At 32.1% G+C, this 23,821-nt stretch overlaps 2 protein-coding genes and 1 pseudogene across 3 annotated transcripts; all 3 read left to right on the top strand.

Annotated features, from left to right (window-relative positions):
- The first annotated feature begins 1,472 nt into the window (after positions 1 to 1,472).
- LOC129310612 (acetyl-coenzyme A carboxylase carboxyl transferase subunit beta, chloroplastic-like) lies at positions 1,473 to 2,523 on the top strand (annotated as a pseudogene).
- A 9,210-nt stretch (positions 2,524 to 11,733) lies between these two features.
- On the top strand, positions 11,734 to 15,226 carry LOC129310371 (replication factor C subunit 3-like). Of its 2 annotated transcripts, XM_054952193.1 has the most exons (11): positions 11,734 to 12,399; positions 12,892 to 13,002; positions 13,085 to 13,117; positions 13,217 to 13,394; positions 13,493 to 13,674; positions 13,807 to 13,943; positions 14,155 to 14,250; positions 14,377 to 14,446; positions 14,534 to 14,608; positions 14,723 to 14,768; positions 14,907 to 15,226. In XM_054952193.1, the coding sequence occupies exons 1-11, from the start codon at positions 11,803 to 11,805 to the stop codon at positions 14,966 to 14,968; spliced, it is 1,587 nt and encodes a 528-aa protein (XP_054808168.1). In that variant the 5' UTR covers positions 11,734 to 11,802; the 3' UTR covers positions 14,969 to 15,226. The 2 variants fall into 2 exon arrangements, with proteins under 2 accessions (XP_054808168.1, XP_054808167.1); XM_054952192.1 differs by having other exon boundaries at positions 14,155 to 14,446.
- A 5,169-nt stretch (positions 15,227 to 20,395) lies between these two features.
- On the top strand, positions 20,396 to 23,783 carry LOC129311215 (gamma carbonic anhydrase 1, mitochondrial-like). The gene is made up of 5 exons (XM_054953341.1): positions 20,396 to 20,745; positions 21,351 to 21,494; positions 22,418 to 22,543; positions 22,651 to 22,802; positions 23,068 to 23,783. Exons 1-5 carry the CDS (start codon positions 20,631 to 20,633, stop codon positions 23,317 to 23,319), a joined length of 789 nt encoding a protein of 262 aa, XP_054809316.1. The 5' UTR covers positions 20,396 to 20,630; the 3' UTR covers positions 23,320 to 23,783.
- Positions 23,784 to 23,821: the final 38 nt, after the last annotated feature.

Raw genomic sequence — 23,821 nt, 5'->3', positions numbered from 1 at the left:
GAAATTAATCTGAAGTTACATTGCTGCTTCTACAACATACCTCTCATATGTAATCCTTTCTTATTTTTTAACAACTCTAACAAAGTCTTCTCACTTCTTTTGTAACAACTCTAACATCAATGAACTTCAGTTCTAGTATGTATCAAAACAATAGGATGCATCTTCCCAAAGTAGTGGGTTTTTTGTTCTATTTCTTGCTTTCTTTGTATTGTTATGCCTCTTCATTTGTGTGCGTATTTTCGTAACATATATTATTTATATTTGTGTCTCTCATTTAGCCAAAGTCCTTTATCTTATTAGGGCCTTAGGTCTAAATTTGTGATATTACAAAGACATGAGACTCAGACCTTTAACTGGGAAAGGCCTCTTTCTGCTCTTTTCCTATTAACCGCTAATCCACCTGGTAACGTCTCTTCACCGCAACAAAAATAGCTTCCAGTCAATGAGAATGAATATGATGAAATTAAATATTGGAAATAATAAATGGACCCGATACTAGTGAAACAAGCAGTAGTGATGTTACTATGTGTGATCAAATGCCCACTTGATCAAGCAACCAAGATAATCAGATCACCGAATCACAAAAGTACCAGATTGTCACATTAAAAACCTGACAATCACAGCCTCTAAATGTTAATCTACGATGGAAGGGCCATAGGGATCTGTGATTGGTACAGTTTGCACTTCCGGCGCTGGCTTGATCAACTTTATATTTTATCCGATCAATTTTTAATCAGAATTTGAACCACAAAACTTTCTTCAGATCAGAAGAAGCCATTGTATATATGTAACCGGTAGAACACTTTAAAGATGTGGAATTCTTTCACATATAGGTTATGAGTGCTTAACATTCTACCTCTCCCTTGTACTCTATAATATGAAAAGCTTGAAGGTTTGTGACCAGAAAATATTCAAGTGAGATCTGTACGCACGCATAACAAGGACAGTGAACATATGCGAAAAAACTTACAAGTAAAAAGAGCCAGGGGAGTCTTTCCATAAAAATGCATATAGCAAAAGGCGAAATGCAACGGTTGATGGCTCGAAACATGTTCCTTTATGAAGTTTTCAACTTTTTTCATTCTTTCTTCAATGGGCTGTATCAGTTCAGAGAACAGTAAAGAGCAAAGCAAGGGTCAAATAAAAGCCTTTAAATCCCAACGAGCAAAGATCTCGCGGAAACTGAAAGACGTACTTCAACAATTTCTCAAACAAATCCAACAGGACAAATTTATGATCTGCAAGGATGATTGAGTTTGCCCGATAAAAGTTACCTTTGATATAAAATTCTTATGTCACAGAACAAATCTAAGAAGCCAGATGAAAACTCATCAAGTAAAATTCCTTGGATACATAAAAAATTGATTGAACCAATGGCACTCGCTCGTTATGATTATTTAATGATCTTAGTGATTGGATTTATATGCTTATTGTGATAGGAAATAAAATACTCTAAAGAAAATTTTCATATAATGGCTATTCATTTAGTTTATTTTCATGTAAATAGAGGCAAGAAAGCTCTATGAAAAAATGGTGGCTCAATTCCATGTTGTTTAATAGAGAGTTAGAGTATTGGTGTGGGCTAAGTAAATCATTAGATAGTTTTGGTCATAATGAAAATATCAATCTACATGAAGACCCAATTTTAATTGATATGGATCAAGACATTCAGAGTAGGAGTGATAGTGTCAATTCTAGCCACTGTAATGTTACTTATTTAGTTGGCATTGGGAACATTTGGAATTTAATATCTGACGATACTTTTTCAGTTAGGGACAATAATAAGGACAAGTATTCCATATATTTTGATATTGAAAATTAATTTTTTGAGATTGATAATGATTATTCTTTTCTAAGTAAACTAGAAAGTTTATACATGCATAGAGTTATAAGAATTTTAGTTAAGTATCTAAGATTGACGATCCCGACTATCATTGTTACATGTATGATACTAAATATAGTTGAAATAATTGCATTAATAATTACATTGACTATTATCTTCGTTCTCAAATCTGTATTAATGATAGTTATATTTTAGGTGATAGTGACAAATATAATGATAATTATATTTATAGTTACATTTGTGATAAAAGCTGAAATATTAGTCAAAGAGGGAATTCTAATATAATAACCTGCACGAATGCTACGAGTGATTGTGATTTTAATGATCTGGAGGAAACTAAATAATATATGCATTTGTGGATTTAATGCAAAAATTGTTATGGATTAAGTTATAAGAAAGTTTTGAAATAAAAAATGAATATTTGTAAACACTATGGAATCATTTGCAAATGAACAATTTAGATAGTATCAAACTTTTGATTGATCGAGGCATTTGGAATCAATGGATGAAGACACGGTTTTGAGGGATACCATGGAATTTCATTCAGAAGATGAAGCTTATAAAGATCTTTAATTTTTTTTTTATCAAAGAAATTAAAGACATGATTAGCTGATACTATTCAAACAAGCACAGGTCAATTAAATGGTATTTCTGCGGCAATTGGAGATATGGAATATTGATATTATAAACAAAGTCTATCAACCAATGAGAGGGAGGAGATTTTTGGCCAATCAGAATCATTCTACAAGTTTTGTATGTATAATTAATTAATTAATTTATTTATTTATTGGAAATTGATTGTTTGATTATGGGATCTAAAATCAAGGTTTGAAGGAAAAAAAGTACCAAAAATACTCACAATATTTTTCAAACTATATTTAGAAGAAGTGAAAATAGATCCATTTAACAATTAATATTGTAACTGTATGGGGAGTTGTCAGAATGTCCATTTTACAATTTCATCCTTCATTTTATTTATCAATATTTACATTATAAAAAATAGTGTCCTTCATTATAATTTGAACATTTAAAATTGATTTGAAAAAATTATTGAAACGTATTTAATTTTATCAAGATCAATTTTAGAAAGAATTAGTAAAATATCATCATGTTTTCTTAATTAGTTTTTCCCATAATCAATTTTACCCAATTAAAATCTAAACATAGGCATGGAATGTGGTATGGGTTCCAAAATCATGATTTTCAGCTTCTCAACGCAAGACCAAACAACCTCATGTGGCTAGAAAGTTTGTGTAGTTGAGGGATGAATTGTATGCTATAAATTTTATGTTTAACGTTACTCATACTAACTAGTATGTATTCCGTGATGCACGAGTGTGAAATGAGAGTAATGATTTAAAAAAATAATAAGATAAAAGTTAAATTACAAAATTGTATTATTATTAAAGAAAATCACTCCTAAATAAAGTAATTGGCATATTTTCAATTGTAATAATGGGTTAAATATAATAATGATCTAAAAATCCCTATTTAACTTTTCCATGGAATAAATTTAAAAACTAAATCAATTTTTATAAAATAGATTTAAATTATAAATAATATATCTCCATTGCACAATTAAAAAATAATTAAGAATTGATATTAATTTCATAAACTGGATTTTTGTAACATAAAGTAAAATAATTTTAAAATATTAACTAATATGGATGGCAAAATATTTACATAAAGTAAATTGAAATATTAACTAATAAGATTATTAAAAACTAAGGTTATTGAATGTTCTTTGAAATCATAGTTTATTACTTTTATTGCAAAGCTAATATTGTGTGAAGGGTATACCTTTGTGATCTCATGCACTTCATCCAAATATCTCATGCAACTCATGCACTTTTGATTAAATATGACATTAACAAATGAAAATATTCATATATCAAGTACTGTAAATTTGATTTCCAATCTAAATATCGATATTGTCAAATCTCGCCTCCTCCAATTAAGTATTTATCAAGTAAATATCCTTAGGCAAATTTAGCATGGTTTTGAAAACAACTTTACAAAAAGATACCCCAAATGTACAAGTGTAAGAGGAAACATTCAATGGTTTTGAGGAAGCCTTGATTTTGATATGAGCAAGCTAAAGAGATTAAAAAATCTTCATTATCTTACAATCTAGGAAAGTTTAATATAATCAGAATATAAAAATCATTAAGACATTAAAGCAAAATATGTTTTGAGACATTAACATATCATTATATGATAAATTGAAAATATGTCTCTTTTTAAGACATTAAAGCAAAATATGAAAGGAAATATAATCAGAATAAACAAAGGGTAGGAAAAAGTAAATGTAAGTAAAGAAAACAAAAATCCCATTATACGTTATGCCATGGTATATAAACTGAATATATGCCATGGAACTGATGGTGAAAAAAAAAAAATACATGCCATAGAACAAAATATTTATCATCACACATTAAGTATATAAATTCTAAGAATGACATTTTCATAAATGCAAGCTGCCACTGGAATGCCAATTTACACAATGAAAAAAATTAAGGTATTAACATTTCGCAACAATTTACAATGCAATTGTAGTGGAATGCATATCAAATCTTGAAGTCACAATATGAGACAAGCTAAGTGCAAATATATATTTTGAGTCATCTAATTTTCTTGTAAATAATAATTCCAACTCACCACATACTATTTGTATCAAATGGCCAACAAAAACAAACCATGTAACATTTACAAGACATCAGGGAACCCATTAAAGAAGTGAAAAATGAATAGTTTAGATCAATCATGCCATGCACACTAATAGTAGAGGTAGGATCCCGATTAGTGAAGTTTAATGGTTTTTTTTTTTTTACAATTAATTGGTATCAAATTTCCATAGAACATTTTTATTCATTCATAAATACAATTTGCTAACGTGTCACATAAAGACATAATATCTTTTAACAATATATAATTATAAAATTCTGCATCAAGTTACATTGTTTATTGCTTAAGAATAATAAAACTTGGTGTATGCTTTACATTTGATATTTGATTAATTAAGCTCAAATCATCACACCATAAACCCAAAAAAGACTTCATGATATGAGAGTAAAAATAGAAAAAAACAATAATCTGTTTATTTTCCTTGTTATTCCCAGCAAGTGCTTGATCAACAGCAAATTGCTTTCAAGGTTGTAATTGGAAAAATCTACTTGCCTTGAGAGTTCTTTGGATAATCTAAACGCCTATGTTCTAATCAAAGTTAGTACCAATTAGGAATTTGAAGCTTGTCTAATTCTTTCGTTGCATAAATTAAAGAAGTGCAGCACCACATCTGTACTAACAAAGGAGATCAAATGAGTCAAGGCTAGTTAGGATTATTTGAAAGATGACATGGGTAATTAAAAGGCATCTAAAATTTCACATCCAGAGAAAATGCTTCATGCGGATTCTTAAGGATAATACTCAATTATTGTAATGTATAAGATCTTATAAGCATCACTCTGACAAGTCTCCCAATCCTTTAGGTAATTTTGACAATAGTGCATGGCGGTTTGGATTAGAGTCGATAATTTGTATTAAGTCTTATAGGTTAACCCGAACCTGCCTAAAAAATATAGGGCCAAATCTAAAAAAAAAATTATGTTTGAGCCTATCGGGCCAAGCCTGATCAGGACCCGAATAAAAAAATAAATTTAAAAAAATAAATAAAATATAATAAATATTAATTAATTTTTTAAGTTTTATGTCATTTTCTACTAAAATACTATATATTTGAATGTATTACTATAGTTATTTTTTTAAAATATTTATATTTTCATATTTTCATTATTTTAATCAATAAAACATCTCAAAATAATATTTAAAATATATTTTAATATTATTTTTATATTTTAAGACCCAATTCTTTTAAAAAAAATTTTGAGTCCTATACATCATTTGTGTATCCAAAAATATATTTTATATTTTTTATAAAATAAAATAATTAATTTTAAAGTAAAAATAAAATTAAAAATAATTTTAAAAATAAAATTTGGGCATGTATGAATTCTAGGGTCTATTACTAGATAAACATAATAAATATAACAATATTCTTGAATAATTATTTAGTTATCATTCATGTCAGGCTTAGTTAAAAATTAAGAATAAACTAAAATAAATACTCTTTGTATGTATATAGGGGTTAAACAATATAAAAAATTAAATAAAAATAATTCCAAAAAAATACTAGCATTTTACTCATAATTAAATTATTTTTTTATATAATATAGTGATGGCTATTTTTCTCATATTATTAAAAAAAGAAAAGTACAGTTTACCCAAAAATTATTAAAAACTTTAAACTAATCAAAGCAATGATTTTAAATTAGTGGCCTAACTGTGATTTAATTGAGATCAACTTGAGTATAATTAAAATAATATAATTTAGTTAAAATATATAAAATATTTATATATGACGATAATAAGAGCAATATTTAAACAAATAAGACATTAATATATAAGTAAAGGAAATATTCATGAATAAATTACACATAATACAACAAAACAGTAATAAAGTTATTCTTTTAAATTTAAAATAATATTTTATACTTAACAAAATTATTTAAAAACTAAAATTGATTCAAAAAATTAAAAAAATATTTTAAAAAGTTTTGGTATTTGGACTGGCTTGAATAAGCCAGAAGTCAGAAGGTGTTAGGGTCAGGTTTAGTTATATGAACTTTTTAAAATATGTAGCATACTTTAAATTCGATCCGAATAAACCCAACCTGAATTGAGCCTGACCCAGATAAGTTAGGCTTACACAAATTACCAGCTCTAGTTTGGATCTATAGTGATAAAAAAGAATGGAACATTGCCACATACTCTTATTATTAAGCAAAAAAAACAAGAAGAAATGAACAGATCATAAAATTTTCACAAAAAATAAAAATTAAAGATATTTTAAGAATGAATCAATGCGTGTATAAGCTTCATTTTCTAAGATTTGCTTAACTTATGTGCCTATTGATTCCTCCACGCTCCTATACCAGAAATTTTCAAGCCAAAAAACCTCTGCTTACCTAGGCTAAAAATATGAAGCAAACTACTTCCTTTATTAAAAAATATCTTATATTTTTTTAAGTCTTTTAAGAGATTAAATGTTAAAAAATATAAAGTATTTTAAGTCTTTTAAGGTGTAATTATTATCTTTTTTTAAGTGCTACTATTGAATAGATTACTTTATATTTTTTTAAGGTGAAACACTTTATTAAATAGAGATAAATATGAAAAAATAAGATTAGTTTAAATACAAATAACTACTTTATTAGGGATAAAATTTGATTAAAAATGTCTTATATTTTTGAATAAAAGAGTATATACATAATCATTTTGCTACCCATACCTGATTCATGCCTTTCATTTTCCTCCATGTATATATCTTAGCCAACAATAGTAATCCATTTCTATCATTAGTACAGTCTCCCGAGCTGCCAAAATATTAGAATGCAAAAAGGATTGACAAAAAAAAAAAAGTTAGTTATTGACAATACATTGATTTTGCTTGACCTCCTGCTTTCAAAGTAAAAAGAAATTGCCAAAGAGAAGAAATACAATGAAAACAAGTAACAATGGAAGAATTTCACCAACTTTTAGAGATATATCATGAGTATCGAAGTCAACATTGCCTCCTATGAAGAACACTAACACTAATAGTAACACTTCGATCAAGGCTATTGATGAGGCAATGGTGATGGTATAACCCGACTTCAACGAAGAAGAAAGACCAAAAGTGATGAGGCCATCGGGGGCACTAGGTATAATTTAGTGGAGGCAAATGCATCCCTAAATTTGGAGAAAATTGCAACAAAAGGGTTATACATTTAACTATTTTGTACCTCTTGGTTCAATTATTTTATACCCCTTAGCTCAATTTTAAAAATATTTGAGTTCTAAAAAAATTTAAAATATGTTCAGGTGAATCCCAAAAAATATTGCACTCCTTAATCTAGGGTCTTGGCACCACCACAGGCAACAAGTCTCTGGCTAGATTGATGTGCATGGTGAAAAATTTAGAAGAGGAATTTGGATTTCAAAAACAACAATTAACCCACCTATTGAGAATGTTGAGAAAAACCATAATGTGCGAGAGAGTGCTTTATGATAGTCACTCAAAGCATTCACAAAAATCTCAACCTGCAGGATAGAAATTAGAATTATGAATAAGTTTATGAGGTTAGAATAATAAAAGGACATTTGTGAGTGGAGTAATTTTATATTTAAAATATGTAAGCATAACAAGTGACATCATCAACTTTTATTTATGATAATGAGAGGGATAGAAGAAGAGAATATTAGATACAAGAAAAATACTTAAGCAAATCGAGTGTGCATAAATTAAAATAAAGGAGAGAGGAATAAGAGATAAGAGAAAGTGATTTCAATTAAATTAAAAAATATTATAGTTATTATCTTTTAAAACTATTTTTATAAATAATTAAAGAGTTAATGGTGATATATATGGGGAATGTAGGATAATGGAGAGACAGGAGGTAGTTTTATTTATTTTTAAAATAAACAATGAAATATAAACATATAAAGGACATGTGTCATGAAATATGTGGGAGGTAGCTTTATTTAATTTTTAAATAAACAATAACACATAAAAACATAAAGGACACATGGCATTACTAGACATAAGCTTGCGGTTCTGCTTATATACATATATATATATATATATATATATATATATATATATTACTTTTTATTTTTTACTTATTATTTTTAAAATAAAAAATGACAATAAAGTCCCAAAACTTATAATTTATGACAGTTAAGTTTTTAATAATTTTTTTAAAAAATAAATTATAAATATTAATTCAAATAGTTACAAACAAAAACTACAACTATAAATTAAGAATTATATTTAAAATTTAAACATTTTATTTATAGTCAGAACTATTAAATTTATGACTATATGAATGAATATTTAAAAATTATTTCGTAGAAAATTTTGCTAGTGACCTAATTGTTGTAAGTTCATTGTTTTGGGACTTTAATGTTATAAAAATACATGCTATAATGATAATATAAAAATATGGGTCAATCAACTTAGTTAAATTATTAAATCAATATTTTCATCGATTAAATAAATAACTAATTTATGACAAGTTTATTACGAATTGATTACAATTTTAATTATTAATTATTGAACTAATACCTTAATTGATTCAATAATTAATTCAGTTTTCAATACCTTACTGATAATATAGTTATTACAAGAAAAAACGGTTATCAAGTTAGTTATTATGCCTGATATAGTTACTAACTATGGTTTAGTTAACAATGTCTTCAGATTTTCGACTCAAAGATTTTAGTGATTCAGATTGGGCCACTTATCTTGAAACTCACAGGTCAATGACTAGTTTTTGTGTCTTTTTAGATCAATCTTTGATTTCTTGGAAATCCAAGAAACAAAGTACTGTTTCCAGATCATTTTCAGAGGCTGAATACAGAGCTTTGGCCTCCGCAACTTGTGAAATTCAATGGCTGCTCTATCTTCTTGCAGATCTTCATGTTGCGCATCCTCATGTGGCTCTTCTTTATTGTGATAATCAATCTGCCTTGCATATTGCAGCCAATCCAACCTTTCATGAATGCACCAAACATATTGCAATCGACTGTCACATTGTTCGTGAGAAAATTCAGGCTAAAATTCTTCACTTACTTCCCATTCGAACTTGGAATCAACTAGCAGATGTTTAACTTAAGTTTTACACCCTTCTTTTTTGTACTGCAATTTCCAAAGTTTTACACCCTTCTTTTTTGTACTGCAATTTCCAAGTTGGGTTTGCATGATATCTATGCACCAGCTTGTGGGGAAAACAGACATTATTAACTAAACCATTGTTAGTTTTACTTAACTAGCCTTAGTTAGTTTAACTCATTTAGTTATTCGTTTGTTCTTATCCCATATATATGTACAGCCAGATTCATTAATAAAGATAACTTTCCTTTCTTCATTTTATCTTTCCATACTTCCCATTATAAATAGTAACAATATGTACTCTTTGGATGTCAGGTTCCATTGACGCACAAGAGTATTCTTTTTAAATGAAATATAATCTTTCACTCAAAAAAGAAGGGTATTCTTACCCTAATTCAAGCCAACCTGAACCTACATAAAAAAAGTTAGGATCGAGCTGGGTTATATGGATTTTTTTAAAAGGGTAGGGTACTTAAGCCTGACTTCTAGAATTTTTAGCTCTGTACGTATATAGAGTTGATAATTTTAGCCAAGTCTAATAGGTAACTCGAACTTAGTTGAAAAAGTTAGAGTCAGGCTTGGTTATATGGACTTTTTAGATACTTCAAACCCGATCTAAATAAACCTGACTGAATTGAGCCCAACCCAAATAAACTTGAATTACTGGCTCTACTTCTAATGGAGGAGATCGTGGGAGGGAAAAAAGACAACAGGAATATTAACATTTACATAATGTATAAACAATATACTCTGCAAGTATGCATAAATTATAAATATGGTTGTTGTTTTATTCAAAAGGATATATAGATGAGTTTGTACTTTGTACCACTGTTTTAAGACTCGGATGGTTGGACCGGTTGAGCTGTCACTTGGAGAAGAAAACGGTTTGGTTCAATCATTTAGCCCATTTTGGTAGTTGAACTGGGTTGGCTTGCTTTGACCAGAGCGATTCTTGAAGACTTTGAGCAAAAACCCAGAACTTGAAGTGGTTGAACCGTTTTGACCCATATAAATATTATTTTTTATTTAATTATTATATCACTGATTCAATCATTGGTCTAATTGATTGAGTCATAAGACTCATGACCCATTGATCTTTCCAGTTCATTGTTCGATCCGGTTTTTAAAATATTATTTTGTACCCTCTATAGTTTAAAACTTATATTTTATCCCATTTAAGTAATTTTAATATATGCAATTTCTTGTCATTGAATCTTTATCTTGTGGACACTCGATAGTTAAGATTCTAACTATTGGGTGCATCGACAACTAATGCCCTTAAATCTCTCTCTCTCTCTCTCTCTCACAGAAAGGATCACTATTTGTTTTTCCTCGTTCCATCGTCAGCTTATGGGAGCAAAGAAACAAGTCGCTCCGAGTTTACATGCACCAATTCATCCCCTCGAGGAATAATACAAGTAAGAAGACGAAGAATAGATTGATCAATTTTCTCACAATATTATTATGAGGGATGGGAAAATGTCTGGTAATCTAGTTTCCAAATGCAGTAGGAAACTGAGTTGAACTAAGCATCCTTGTTGAATCATACATTCCCCCTAGCCCTATTTATCAAACACTTTCTATAAGTAATTTTTAATTTAAAATATAAGATATTTTGTAATAATTAAATAAAAAAATTACAGCCAATCCTTTTTCAAAAAAATTAATCACAGACAAGGATCAACAATAAGTCTCATTTGAAAAAAAAAAAAAGTCATGTTCTATTTTAACAACAATCTATTTCGAATTGGTTCTTATCCGTGATAAATTTTTTTAAGAAGGGATTGGCTGTAACTCTCCCTAATTAAATTATTTTTTAGTTTTATTTTTTAACTAGTATTTAATGTAATTATATTATTATTTAAAATGAAAATACATCTTTGATATGAAAAAAAAAAAAAAACTTTTGCGTTGAACGATTGAAAACGTCCTAGAACAAAGATCGAGGGAGCATAGCAAAATTGTACAAGCTCGTCCAAAATCCAGTGTGGTGATTGACAAGTAACCCGCCGACTACTCTAGAGTCTTGACACGTTACGTAAAACCTCAAGAAGAAACATACCAGCATACACAAGTGACATAACCAAGGCACGTTCCCTGAAAAAGCATATTTTCTCGTCACACAAGAATTTTAGTGCTCCTCGTCCAGGATTTCTCGTTTAGAAACCATCGCTCTCTCGTTCCTCAGGTCTTTTTGTGTGCTTTCCTTAATACCTTGTAGTTTGTTCCACCCACAATTCCTGCGAGCTCCATGGCGCATCACAGGATGCATTCTGCGAGGTTTCGAGAAGAAATCCCACTGCCTTCGAGAATCAAACATCACGGGATTAAAAATGGCACTCTAAGTAGTAGCAGAAAGCAGGATCAAACATTTGAAGAAGAGCATACAAGTCCTTCAATCGGAAAAATCAACGAAATGGTAGCTGAGGCAGAATTTTCTAAGAATTCCCGAAGGCATAGTTCATTAACAACAAGTTCTACAGGGTCGATTCAATCCGCTGCTATTTTCTTATCAAATCGAATCGACAAGAGTGTCCGAAGCATAATGTCATCGTCATCATCATTAACTGCAGTTTCCAGCTCTCCTGGCAGGAGCAGGGAGGATACTGGGGGGAAAATTACAGAGAAGAGGAAGAAGAAGAAAGGAGCGTTGTTTGCTTGTATGGGACAAGATTCATGCAAGAACTCAAGAAAATCACCAGAACGTCCGAGTGTTGATGAAGCGTTTTTCATCGAGAGAGCGTTCGTGGTGGAGAGCTTGCCACAATTCTGGGCAGACAAGTACCAGCCTACTTCACTGAGCGGCTTCCTTTGCCACCAACAAGAAGTTCAACTTCTCCAGGAACTAGTAAGCTTTAAATACACTTCCAATTCAAATTCCTTCTTGTTCTTTTTTTAATATTTTCAACAAAATTTCTATTTTAGACGAGATTTATTTAGGGTGTGTTTGGAACCAGTGGTTCAAATGCCATCCCAGACACGCTATTAGTACCTACTTTTACCAAGCATATGTATAAATTGTTTCAAAAAAATAAAGGAAAAATCGAGTTTTGTTATAATTTTGTTTTAATATTTTAGTTTCTTATACTTTTGTTTTTCAGTGTTTTAAATCCTCATAATACCATTCATGAAGGGACCTATGTAGTGATCTAGACAATTGAAAAAAAGTGCAGGATCTGTGGCAAAACTTGAGTAAAGTACAGGGTCCAAAATTATGTTTTTAATATATATATATATATATATAATTTCAGCAATATTTCTAAGAAGTTGGATTACACTTGTTTCAAAATATTTTCCATATGGTTTGCTAGAACTTCTAATTGAACTGATTTTCACTCAGGTGTTTCTTGACGAACTTCCACACACTTTGCTAAAAGGTCCCTCTGGTTCAGGGAAAAGAGCCTTAGCAATGGCTCTTCTGCGAGAAATATACGGCGAAGAGTGTTGGAAGGTTTGTATCTTGGCTTGACCTCCTCTCTTGTATATATCTTCCTGATTCTTAAGCTCACCTTACTAAACACCTTTTGGTGCAGTTATCCCACAATTTAAGATATTTCAACTTTCAGGTACAGATTCCCCATGTTCTATTCATTCTAACCGTAGTTAAAAATTTAAAATCACTTCTGAATCTCATGGTTACTAATCGTTTGGGGTAAAAATGACAGGAAGGCAGGCCCATGAAATTAAGTGTTCCAATAACGTGCAGCTGTCATCACGTGGAACTAAACGTAAATTTGGAACAGAATGCTAAGTATGCTTTGATGGGTTTAGTAAAGGAAATGAACTGCATCTATGCAATAACACCCGAAAATGCCAACTCTAATATCAAGTCTGATTGTCAAGGTTAGTTCAAAACATGTACTATATAAGCATAGAGATGCACTCTACTTGATAATTGTATGTGAGGCTAATAAGTAGCCTACTCTAATTCCCGTGCTCAGTGATAGTTCTCTATGGGGTTGACAAGGCAGAACAGGATATCCAGCAGATAATCAAATGGATTGTAGACTGTCACTCCCAAATGTGCAAACTGGTACTCTGCTGCCAAGATGATATTGACATTCCTGAATCTGTGAGGAACCTGTTCAAAGTGATTGAAGTTCATCCACCTAGCACCCTCCAAGTATGAATACTTTTTTTTTTTTTTTTTTGCTTTTTGTTTGGCTTAAGTATTTGAAGGTTGGATTATGGAGTGCACCTTAGAAAGGGACAAAATTTGTGTTGTAAACACTGATGTGGAACCCCAAAATCCCAGATTATGGAGGTTCTGTTTCACATAGCAAAGAAGGAGGGCATTCATCTATCCAAGAATTTTGCTGCTATGATTGCTGCAAAATCTAATCAGAATCTCAGACAAGCTATCATGGCTCTTGAGGCATGCAAAGTTTTCAAGTAAGATGCTGAAATGATGAAACCGCACAATCCCTCAAATTGTATTACCACGTTTGAACCTCGAAAGATTTTTTTTTCCCCAACTTCTGTGTTACTGCATTAGAGTGAGAAAATATAACGTATAGATGGATAAATTTTCTTACCCTCGTTTGGATTATCAGTTTTCCTGTTCTACATCATCAGTCAAGGAAGCCTGTCCTTTTCCACGCAGATATCCTTTTTTGGAAGAACAACCAATTTCAATTGGATGGGAGGTTATTGTAATAGGAATTGCTTCAGAGATCTTATCTGATCCATCAAACTCATGGTACAAAAATTTCAAAATGAAAAGGAGAATTTCTAGCCATCTCTTGCAGCTCCACGTGTGGAGCAAAACTGTAATGGATCAGATAATGGTTTTATTTATTTATTTATTCTTTTGTTGTTTGATCAGCCTAATCTCAGTAAGAGAAAAATTTCAGAAGCTGATCGAGGATTTTGTCCACCCAAAACTAATTCTCCGGGTGATGACTCATTTATCTCATGTCTAAATAAGCCTTTACCAAAACATTATTTCCATTTTGTAATAGATTGTGTTATGACACATGCAGAAAATAGTGGAAGAACTTCTGAAAAAAATCGAAGCCAGATTAAAAAGGGAACTCTACTACTGGCATGCTTATTATGTGACTTTCTTCTTCCTCATCAAATTTTCTGCAATATGATGCCAAATTAGTTCGAATCTCACATGGATATGATACTGAATTAGTAATACCAAGTTGCATGCTTTCACTTTACAGGACAAAAGACTCCCACCTGGAACTGTAGCTGCAACCAAGTTAACTGGTAAAGACATCCAAGACTTTCTAATCTCTGTCAAAAATCTAACATGAATGGCACCAGAATTGCTCATTTTTGCATATAACAAATAAATGCAAAGACTTACTGATTTAGTAAATAAGACTGATACGCAATTGTCTGCAGAATTTGTGGCCAAGTTTATGGGCATATACAAAAAGAGCTTTATCAGCAGGCAATATGTGTGAGTAAAAATGGACTTCCCTTCTCATCTTAATCTGCTAAATCAAAGGAGATTGGAAATTTCAGCTTGACACAGATGCAGAATCCAAGATTCTCAATGGGATAATCAACTGAGGACAATTTCCTATGATAGAAAAGTAGTATTATTGTGAAGACAAGGGCATAAAATTGTGTTCCCTTTGCTCAACACTAGAATTGATTCAACCCGAAGGGAGTTTTGCATATTATGTTTTGAAAAATAGTCATGAAGAGATTTACATTTGAAAAAGAATACAATTTTTTTTTAATAAATTAGAAACGTATATGTACAATTCAGATCAGAATACAGACTACGAAACTTCAAAGTTTACACTAGTACTTGTCTCTTAAAGTTTTCCTTTTCTTCTTTTCTTAGTGTTGGTCTGTATTTCTGAATCTTGTAATCATGAGAGGAGGTGCTACCTCTTGCACCTGTCGTCCTATTACCATGCCTCGGCTCTGCCAGTACAAAAGAGAAAGATCTTATAAGTTAAAATCGCGAAATAAATAAAAAAATCAATATTACAAAAAGATAAACCCAGAGAGAAAAAGAGAAAGAGCACACGTTCCCGATATCAAAAGCAAAAGAAACATACCAAATCGTGTGTACAATCGATGAGAATGAACAGTATAATCTAATAGCAGAAAAATATTGGTCAAGCAATCATGATAACAATAAGATGAATGTAAATTGTTAATTGTTTTAGTTGTGTTAACAGACTAATTAAGAAACTCCAAGGCTTTGATTTTCTTGGATGAGTATTTGAGCCAGTGTAATTAATTATTTACCTGGTCGTCCAATTAGCTTACAGAAACAAGTTCTCCAACGGGTGCATTACGCCAAAGCCAGTTGCATTTCTTTCCATAGTAACTATTTCTATTTGCTTTCTTTGCTCCTTGTTCTCAAACAAGGCTTTAAAAGGACACAAAATTGTAATTTAATAATAAAAAATCTTAAAGATTATGAATTTTTACTTTTATATTTTACTAAATGCATCATATGCTTGAATTTATGAGTTCTATTTTTTCCATAAAAAAAAGGAATTTCTAGAAGGCTTATTCTCCCTTTATATTATAGTTGTAGGATGTAACATTCAAGATTTTCAATCTGGAATTAATTAAAATAAATTAGGATAAATTAATAAATTAAAGAAATAATTGAGCTTATTGAGTTTTTGGGTTACTAATAAGTTTATTGGACTAATGGGTAGTTTTGGAGATAGGTTAGGATAGAATGTGGGTCAGTCAGATCTAAAACTCTAGACTTAACCTTTATGCCATCTATCATAGCAGATATGAATGTGCCCCAATGGATGGATTTGATTTTGGTTAAATTGGGTGCATAAGAGATAGAAAAATAAAAGAGGAAGAAAGGAGAATAGAGATAGCTAGACTTAGCTCTATTAGGGCTTTAGTTTCACACTATTTTAGGAGTATTTTAAGTTTGGTTTGAGCTAGATAAGCATGCTACACCTTTCCTCTACTTCTATATGCAAATTTATGTGGGTGTGGGGTGTTGTTGGATGAAGATTTTGTTGTGGATGCATTTGGGCAAATCCCTTAACTTAGATGGAGCCATTAGGAGTGAATTTAAGCTTCTATACCAAGAGTTGGAGAGTTTATGGTATTTTAATGTTGGGCTCTAGGGTTTAGATAAACCCAATCCTTAAATTTGCATGTTGGGAGTAATTTAGGCCTTAAATTGGTGTTGTTTAAATTTATGAAAGCTAAATGAAGTTAAAGGAACATTGTTAGCATGCTAGTTTAGCCAATGATAAAGATAGAGGTTGTAGGTAGCTTAATTGAGCTAGATAGTGCTTACGTTGCAGCTATAATGATTGATTAGTATTTAATTATGTAGATTATAGTTGTTAGGAACTTGCTTAAGCTTGAGGAAGCTTGAGAAGTGTTGTAATACTACAAGTAACCTTTTTTGATAATAAAATGGTTGAGATAACTGAATAATTTATCTTACTTATTAACTTGTTAGACCTTATATGAGTTTTAAAAAAACGTGTAATTATGAAATTATATGTAAATATATGTATGTACAAGCATGCAGGTGTATGAGTTGGTTTTAGAATTCATATAAAGTGGGAAAACTATTTTGAAATTGTAATATCCTAATTTTTAATTCCTTGATTTATTAAGCTTAATTAGGATGATTAAGTAAGTTAAGGTGGTGTATGTCCAGGAAGATCTAATAATCATATTCGATTGTATTTTAGCCTTAATTGTAGATCCAATATCAAGCTGGGCCACCTAGGCATTAAAAGGAGAAGAAAATGAAGGATTAATGTTGTTGTGCCATATGCCACGATGTGGAGAACATCCACTGCAACACACAAACACTTCAGATGCAGAATAAGGACTTTTCTATGACACATACAGCAGTGCATTGTTTGTTAGTCATGGCACATGGTCATTTTTTGTAATTTATCAATCGTGAAACTAAGACAGAATTGGAAAGGAGAGAAAGGAGAAAACGAAGAGGTATGCCAAGCTCTATTAAAGTTTGTTCATGGATGACATTGGGAGTGTTTTGAAAGTTACAAACAACCAAGGTAAGTATTATACCTTTTAATCTCCCATCTCCTTCCATATTTATGAGTTTATTATCAGGGTTTAATAGTGGAAGATGATTTTTGGTCCATATAGGTTATGGGTCCCAATCTATTGATTTAAATGAAATCAATAGGAAGAGACTGAAGTATCTAAACCTAGGTATAATAGATTTTGGTGTCTTGAATTGTTAGACATCATAAATATCCAAAAAATTCATTAATGTGGGTTGTTGGAGGAGTATGATGCCATTAATAAGAGTTTAATGACTCATAAATGTTAATGGGGACTAAATATAGTTAATAAATCCAATAGATAAGCTCAAACTCATACAAGGTGGGCATTGTGCAATTTAAAAGTGGAGAAATGTGAGTTACATGTTTGAGTTTGACAAGTAGATTGAACTCTTGAACACCTATTTTGGTTTGGGAATTCAAGCTTGGAAGATATTATATTGAGGGGTAAACATTTGACCTCTCAAAGGTTTGAGATAATTGGGAGAATCTTATTTTGGATAGTTATTTACTAATTGTAATATGAAGTGAATTGTGTGTTAAACATGTAAATTTTGACTTGTGAATGAATATATCATGCAATGAAACCTCATATTTATCTAAACACTTTGATATACATTAAACATGCCAAAGAGATTACTAAATGAGTTTCAAGTTGTAAAAGTGATATTCGAGAGTAAATTTCATGTTTATAATGTGTTTGAATGAGTAATGAATAATGGTCTTGATAAAGATAAGTAATTGAGATTAAAAATGTTGTGTTTATGTGCTATAAGAGAAATGAAACTTGATGCTCATTTGGGTAGCGCACGATCATGATCCCAACGTGATTATTGTGATAACGAAGAAATGAAAATGTGTAAATGAGTGAGCATCGTATATGGTATGATCAGTGGGTGGGAGTTCGCCTAGGAGTTAGGAGTAGAAAAAAAAAATTCATATGATATTTAGGCTCCTCTCCGGTGCACGAGAGTATAGCTTTATCCTACAATTTGTTGAGGAACTAAATAATGGTTTGTCGAGGGACTAGAACTTAGATTTCTCCATGTAACCCTTCCCCGTATTCACTCAATACAAGAGAAGATTAATAGAATTACCACATCACAAATTACCACAGTAATCAAATATGTTATTTGAAAAGCTTTGGCCAAAAACTTGTTTCGCAAAATTATTAAAAAACCATAATGCATTTGAGTAATATAGCTAAAGCTAATCACACATTTGTATAATGCATAGTGGACACAACCCGTAAGTATTTCTATCTCAATTGTATGTATTTAAAATCACAGTATCAAGTTGGGAAAATGGTCCGTGCGCTGCGTTGTACTGTACGTGTGCCACAGCATGGGACAGAGCCACATGCCCAACTTTCTATGCCATGCGTTGCAACATGCGACACCATATGCCGTGGCGCCTATCTGAAATTTTTGCTATCATTTTGACAGTAAAATGATAAACTTTTAACGTGTGCCGTTTTCACATACGATGTTTAATCGGAGTGATTCAAGCACCCACATAAAACTTATCTCATAAGCTAATTAATGAGATAGGTTTAGACACAATCTAACGGTCTGATCAACATTTAGACACTCGGGGTGTAAAAAGTCACTTTTTCTAAAAATTTTGTGCACCCAAGTGCTCAAATCGATCACTTTCTCTCATTAAACTACACAAGGCCTTGAATCAAAGTTCAAAAAGACTTAATACGCCTGATTGACCATATTATACCACAAACATATGCATATATTAAAATTTAACCCCTCAACGGTTAATTTTTACATTTCATAAACTTTCACAATTTGTTATAACTTGGCAAAACCTAACCCACTTGGCCTTTTTTTTCACATAAGCACATACATTCACATTTATAACATATGTATTATTCAATATTATCCCCAAATTACTCATTCCATTATAATTTTTTACATGGGCTTAAGATTCACTAATATTAATGACAATTTCAACACAAACATACCCACATCATGGCTCTTAATTCATTCCATCACAAATATACACAATTGGGTTATGATTTCACAAAATCACTACTCAAAACATGTATGCAACCCTATGGCAATTCATATACACATATATACACAAGTTCTTAATTCATTATACAAACTCCAAGTTCACACGGCTTTAACAACTCTAAGCCGGCTTAGACTATCTTCCTTTACCCTGATCATTGCCCGATCCTGTAAAAATATAACCATAGGGATGAGATACAAATCTTAGTAACAAAACAACTCGCTCTTAATAATTATTACATGCAACTATATGAAACTAAAACATATTATATCACTTAATATAATATATCACATATTTCATTTTAATTCATAGCCACATGTATCCATTCACCACTTTTTCACATATAGCAACATATTTATCTTTAAATTAACTTTATCTTTCTATATTTACTCCTAAGTTGTTCACCGTAAAATAAATATAAAATAATTTATTTAATGATTATATTTTAAAAAATTAAAAATATTTTATATTTTTGAATATTTAATTTTTCAAAAAAAATGCTCATATTTTTAAATGAAGGGAGTGTATATATATATATATATCCTTCCTTACTTTTTTTTTTTAATCCAAGATAGCCCCCCATGCCAATTATAGCTATTAGTTTTCAAATGTTATCGTCTACCTAAATATAAATCTCAAGAGTTCTAACTTCTAATAAAATTCAAGGCTTGTGATAATTACTGAATCCGATTGTGTGGCAAATTAGCAACGGCAGTGCGTGTGTTGGCAAAGAAGGTAAAAAAGGAAAAAAGTAATTAATAGCAGCACGTGGTGCTCACAAGGTGAGGTTAACACGACACGTGGCGAGATTCTGCTGCTCATTCCTGCGAAGTGGAGAGCAGCAAGGGAGATAGGTGTGAAGAAGAGCTTCGTCTTGTGTCTAGTGCTCTCTCCCGCTCCCACTGTCTGGGCGACATTTTCGATTCTCTACCATTTTCTCTGTTGATGTTTTTGTTGCTCAATGCTTTGGTTTCTCAACTGATGCTCAACTCCTCAAATCCCTAAACTGATCAGAATTTAATCTGGGCTGGAATCCGAGGACAGGAAGATGGCAACCTTGGGTAAAGCGTTCTACACTGTCGGATTCTGGATCCGCGAGACGGGCCAGGCCCTTGATCGCCTTGGCTCCCGTCTTCAGGGAAACTATTACTTCCAAGAACAGCGTACGTCTCACATTTCTCCCCCCTCCCACCTCAGTCTTCTGAAACCCTAGAACGTCCTCATGATTCCTGATATTCTTTCTTATTGCAACTCGTTCCCTCTTATCTGGTCTTTATTTATACAACTATCGATCCCTGCCAAATACTGTTGTTGTTTTTGGATCATTTGCGGTCAATGTGCCAGGAGATGTGTTTAAAAGCCCCTCCTTTATTATTCCATTTTGCCTCCCGGGGAAAAAAATGAGGGAACTTGGAATCTAATTTTTGCACTGTTACCTCAAAGTCTTTAATTTAATGGCTTTCAAAGTCCTTATTCTCATGGTTCTACCTTACAATATATGGTGCTTTTAAATCTTTCCGTTTCTAATCATGCATGATTCTCTTAAAGGCAACAGATTCTATGTTCCCCAGCAGTTTTGTCTTTCGTACTGCTTAGTTGTGTAGCTAGGGTTGAAAGATTATATATTTAGCTGCGCTGCCATAAAATTGAACTATCTTTTCATCTTGGCCAACAGCATTTCATGCTATCTCTCATTTCAGAGTTTCCTTTGATTTCTCTCTGTTTTTTTTTTTATACTTTTCCCCTTTTAATTTGCGGTTCTTTTCAGTGTCCAGGCATCGAACTCTCATGAATGTATTTGACAAAGCTCCTGTGGTTGACAAGGAAGCATTTGTAGCCCCCAATGCATCCATTATTGGCGATGTTCAGGTTGGGCGTGGTTCTTCCATTTGGTATGGATGTGTCCTGAGAGGTACATTGCACCATCATCCAGCTCTTAAGTCACTAAAATTTTAGTTCATTGATACTTCAATTTATTATTTAATTTGAGTGGCAATTCTCGATTCCTTGATGTAATTCAATCCTTAACTCATTAAGAATAAGCTCATAATATCAGTCCCATTGCATGCTGAACGCATTATGTTAAGTTCTCCCACCCTTTGTTGCAAACATGGTTTGGTATAATATATGATAGGCAATCAAGTGCAAACGTATGTGCTTATTTTCTTGGGTAAATATGGAATGAATTAGCTACTTTGTGTTTGTTGTGCAAATATTTGAGCAGAAAATGCTGAGCAATATAGATTTTTGTTCTTAATATCAACCCAGTCCTAGATACCATGCTGCTAAGGTTAGACAGTATAACGTCATCTTATCCACACCTCCTCAGCAAAGTTATTGAAAACGGTAACATAAAAAAAAAAAATACAAAATTTAAAAACACATACCTGCCAGGGGGGGTGAAAGCGAGGGGGGTTGGGAATTGGTCATCATGATCAGACAAATAACTGAACAGAACTGGCAAAAAATACGGAGAAGGATTTCTTCAATCCGTTTCTCGGCAGTTAATTTTTGTCTGAAGGGTGGAGTAATCATTAATGCTTCTAACTTCTCCTTCTCTCTTGTCATTAGGAGAATAGGATAGATGACAACTAGCTGGGAAAAAAAAAAAAGTCCTTAGTCTCATTATTTGCATTTATGGAGTATCAAGGACAAATATCTTATCCATCCTACCCTTACGTGCACGCACACACACACACATATATATGTAAATACTCAGTACATATATCATGGGGTTGAGTGCCAATTTGCTCTCTTGCATTTTTAAATACTTATGTGCCCCACCTGTTGCTTTCTACTTTCATCTAATGATACTTTTTGTGTGAACCTGTGAAGGTGATGCTAACAGCATTAGTATTGGATGCGGAACCAATATACAGGACAATTCTCTTGTCCATGTGGCAAAGTCAAATTTGAGTGGGAAGGTTTTACCAACTATCATTGGAGATAATGTCACTGTAGGTTAGTGACAGACTCATGGGTAAATTGTGATTGTGTTGACGTTGAGCGTAATTTTATTGCAAGTATTGTCTAAATGTTTTGACTTTTGTCTCCATTGAACATCATAGGTCATAGCGCTGTGTTACATGGATGTACTGTTGAGGATGAGGCATTTATTGGCATGGGTGCAACCTTGCTTGATGGTGTCTATGTTGAGAAGCATGCCATGGTTGCTGCTGGAGCTCTTGTCAGGCAGAACACAAAGATCCCTTATGGGGAGGTCTGTTTGATTTGTTTTTTTAAGGGAAAGAAAATATTTTCTAGTCTGCACTTTGAACCCTCGCAGTCGAATAGTTAGATCTGGACATCTGGTTATGTCCTATACGTGTTGAATTGATGACAGAGAGCATTCCCAATGATCCAAGCTGGTCTCAAGTGAACAGTTTGAAAGGGGTTCAGCTTTACTTTTTGTGATTCCTGTGTTGTAATTCTCATGCGTCTTTGATCCTTGGAGACTAGCTGAAGTGATTAAGGTTTTGTTGTAGGTTTGGGGAGGTAATCCAGCCAGGTTCTTGAGAAAGCTAACAGAAAATGAAATGGCCTTCTTTGCTCAGTCAGCTTTAAATTATGCCAGTTTGGCTCACGCTCATGCTGCTGAGAACGCAAAACCATTGGATGCGGCTGAATTTGAGAAGGTTGTCCGCAAGAAGTTTGCCCGAGGTGAGGAGGACTATGATTCAATGCTAGGGGGCGTTAGGGAAACTCCATCAGAGCTTCCTCCTCCAAAGGCCTCTTAAATCTTCCGTTAGGGATTTCTTTGAGATTTGCTGTGAGTGGATCTCTGTAATTTGCAACTAGTGGAGAGCAGCTGCTTTTGTTTTCAATAATCGTGGGCTGTTGCTGATGTCACAAATATCCTACTATGATGCAAATATTTGATCCGTGGCTATGCTCAGTTTATACCGTCAATTTAGAAATATTGCTTGATCGATAACAAACAACAACAGTGGAATCTAGATATGATTTCAGGCATCTGCGGACAAATCTGCAAATCTCCAATTCTCAGTTGTTTTGAAATGTATTTACTCTTCTGATAAGGTTTCTTTGCTGGTTGCTCGGACAAAGAGACTTGTCAGTAGATGGAGTCATTTGACATTGCTGTTCTGTTTTCTTTCTTGCAGCGTCGTAGTTTCACTTGTTAAAGCGATACGGCTAATGCATCAATTGGTGAATAACAATTCTGCTATTTTTTTTGTGAGAATGACATATAGAAGTTTTGAATCAATTAATTTAACTTAG

This window comes from Prosopis cineraria, unplaced genomic scaffold (genome assembly GCF_029017545.1).
Source record: "Prosopis cineraria cultivar Desert tree isolate PC_DT_omini unplaced genomic scaffold, ASM2901754v1 PC5, whole genome shotgun sequence".
NCBI lineage: Eukaryota > Viridiplantae > Streptophyta > Magnoliopsida > Fabales > Fabaceae > Prosopis > Prosopis cineraria.
This window is presented reverse-complemented; position numbering and strand designations above follow the sequence as displayed.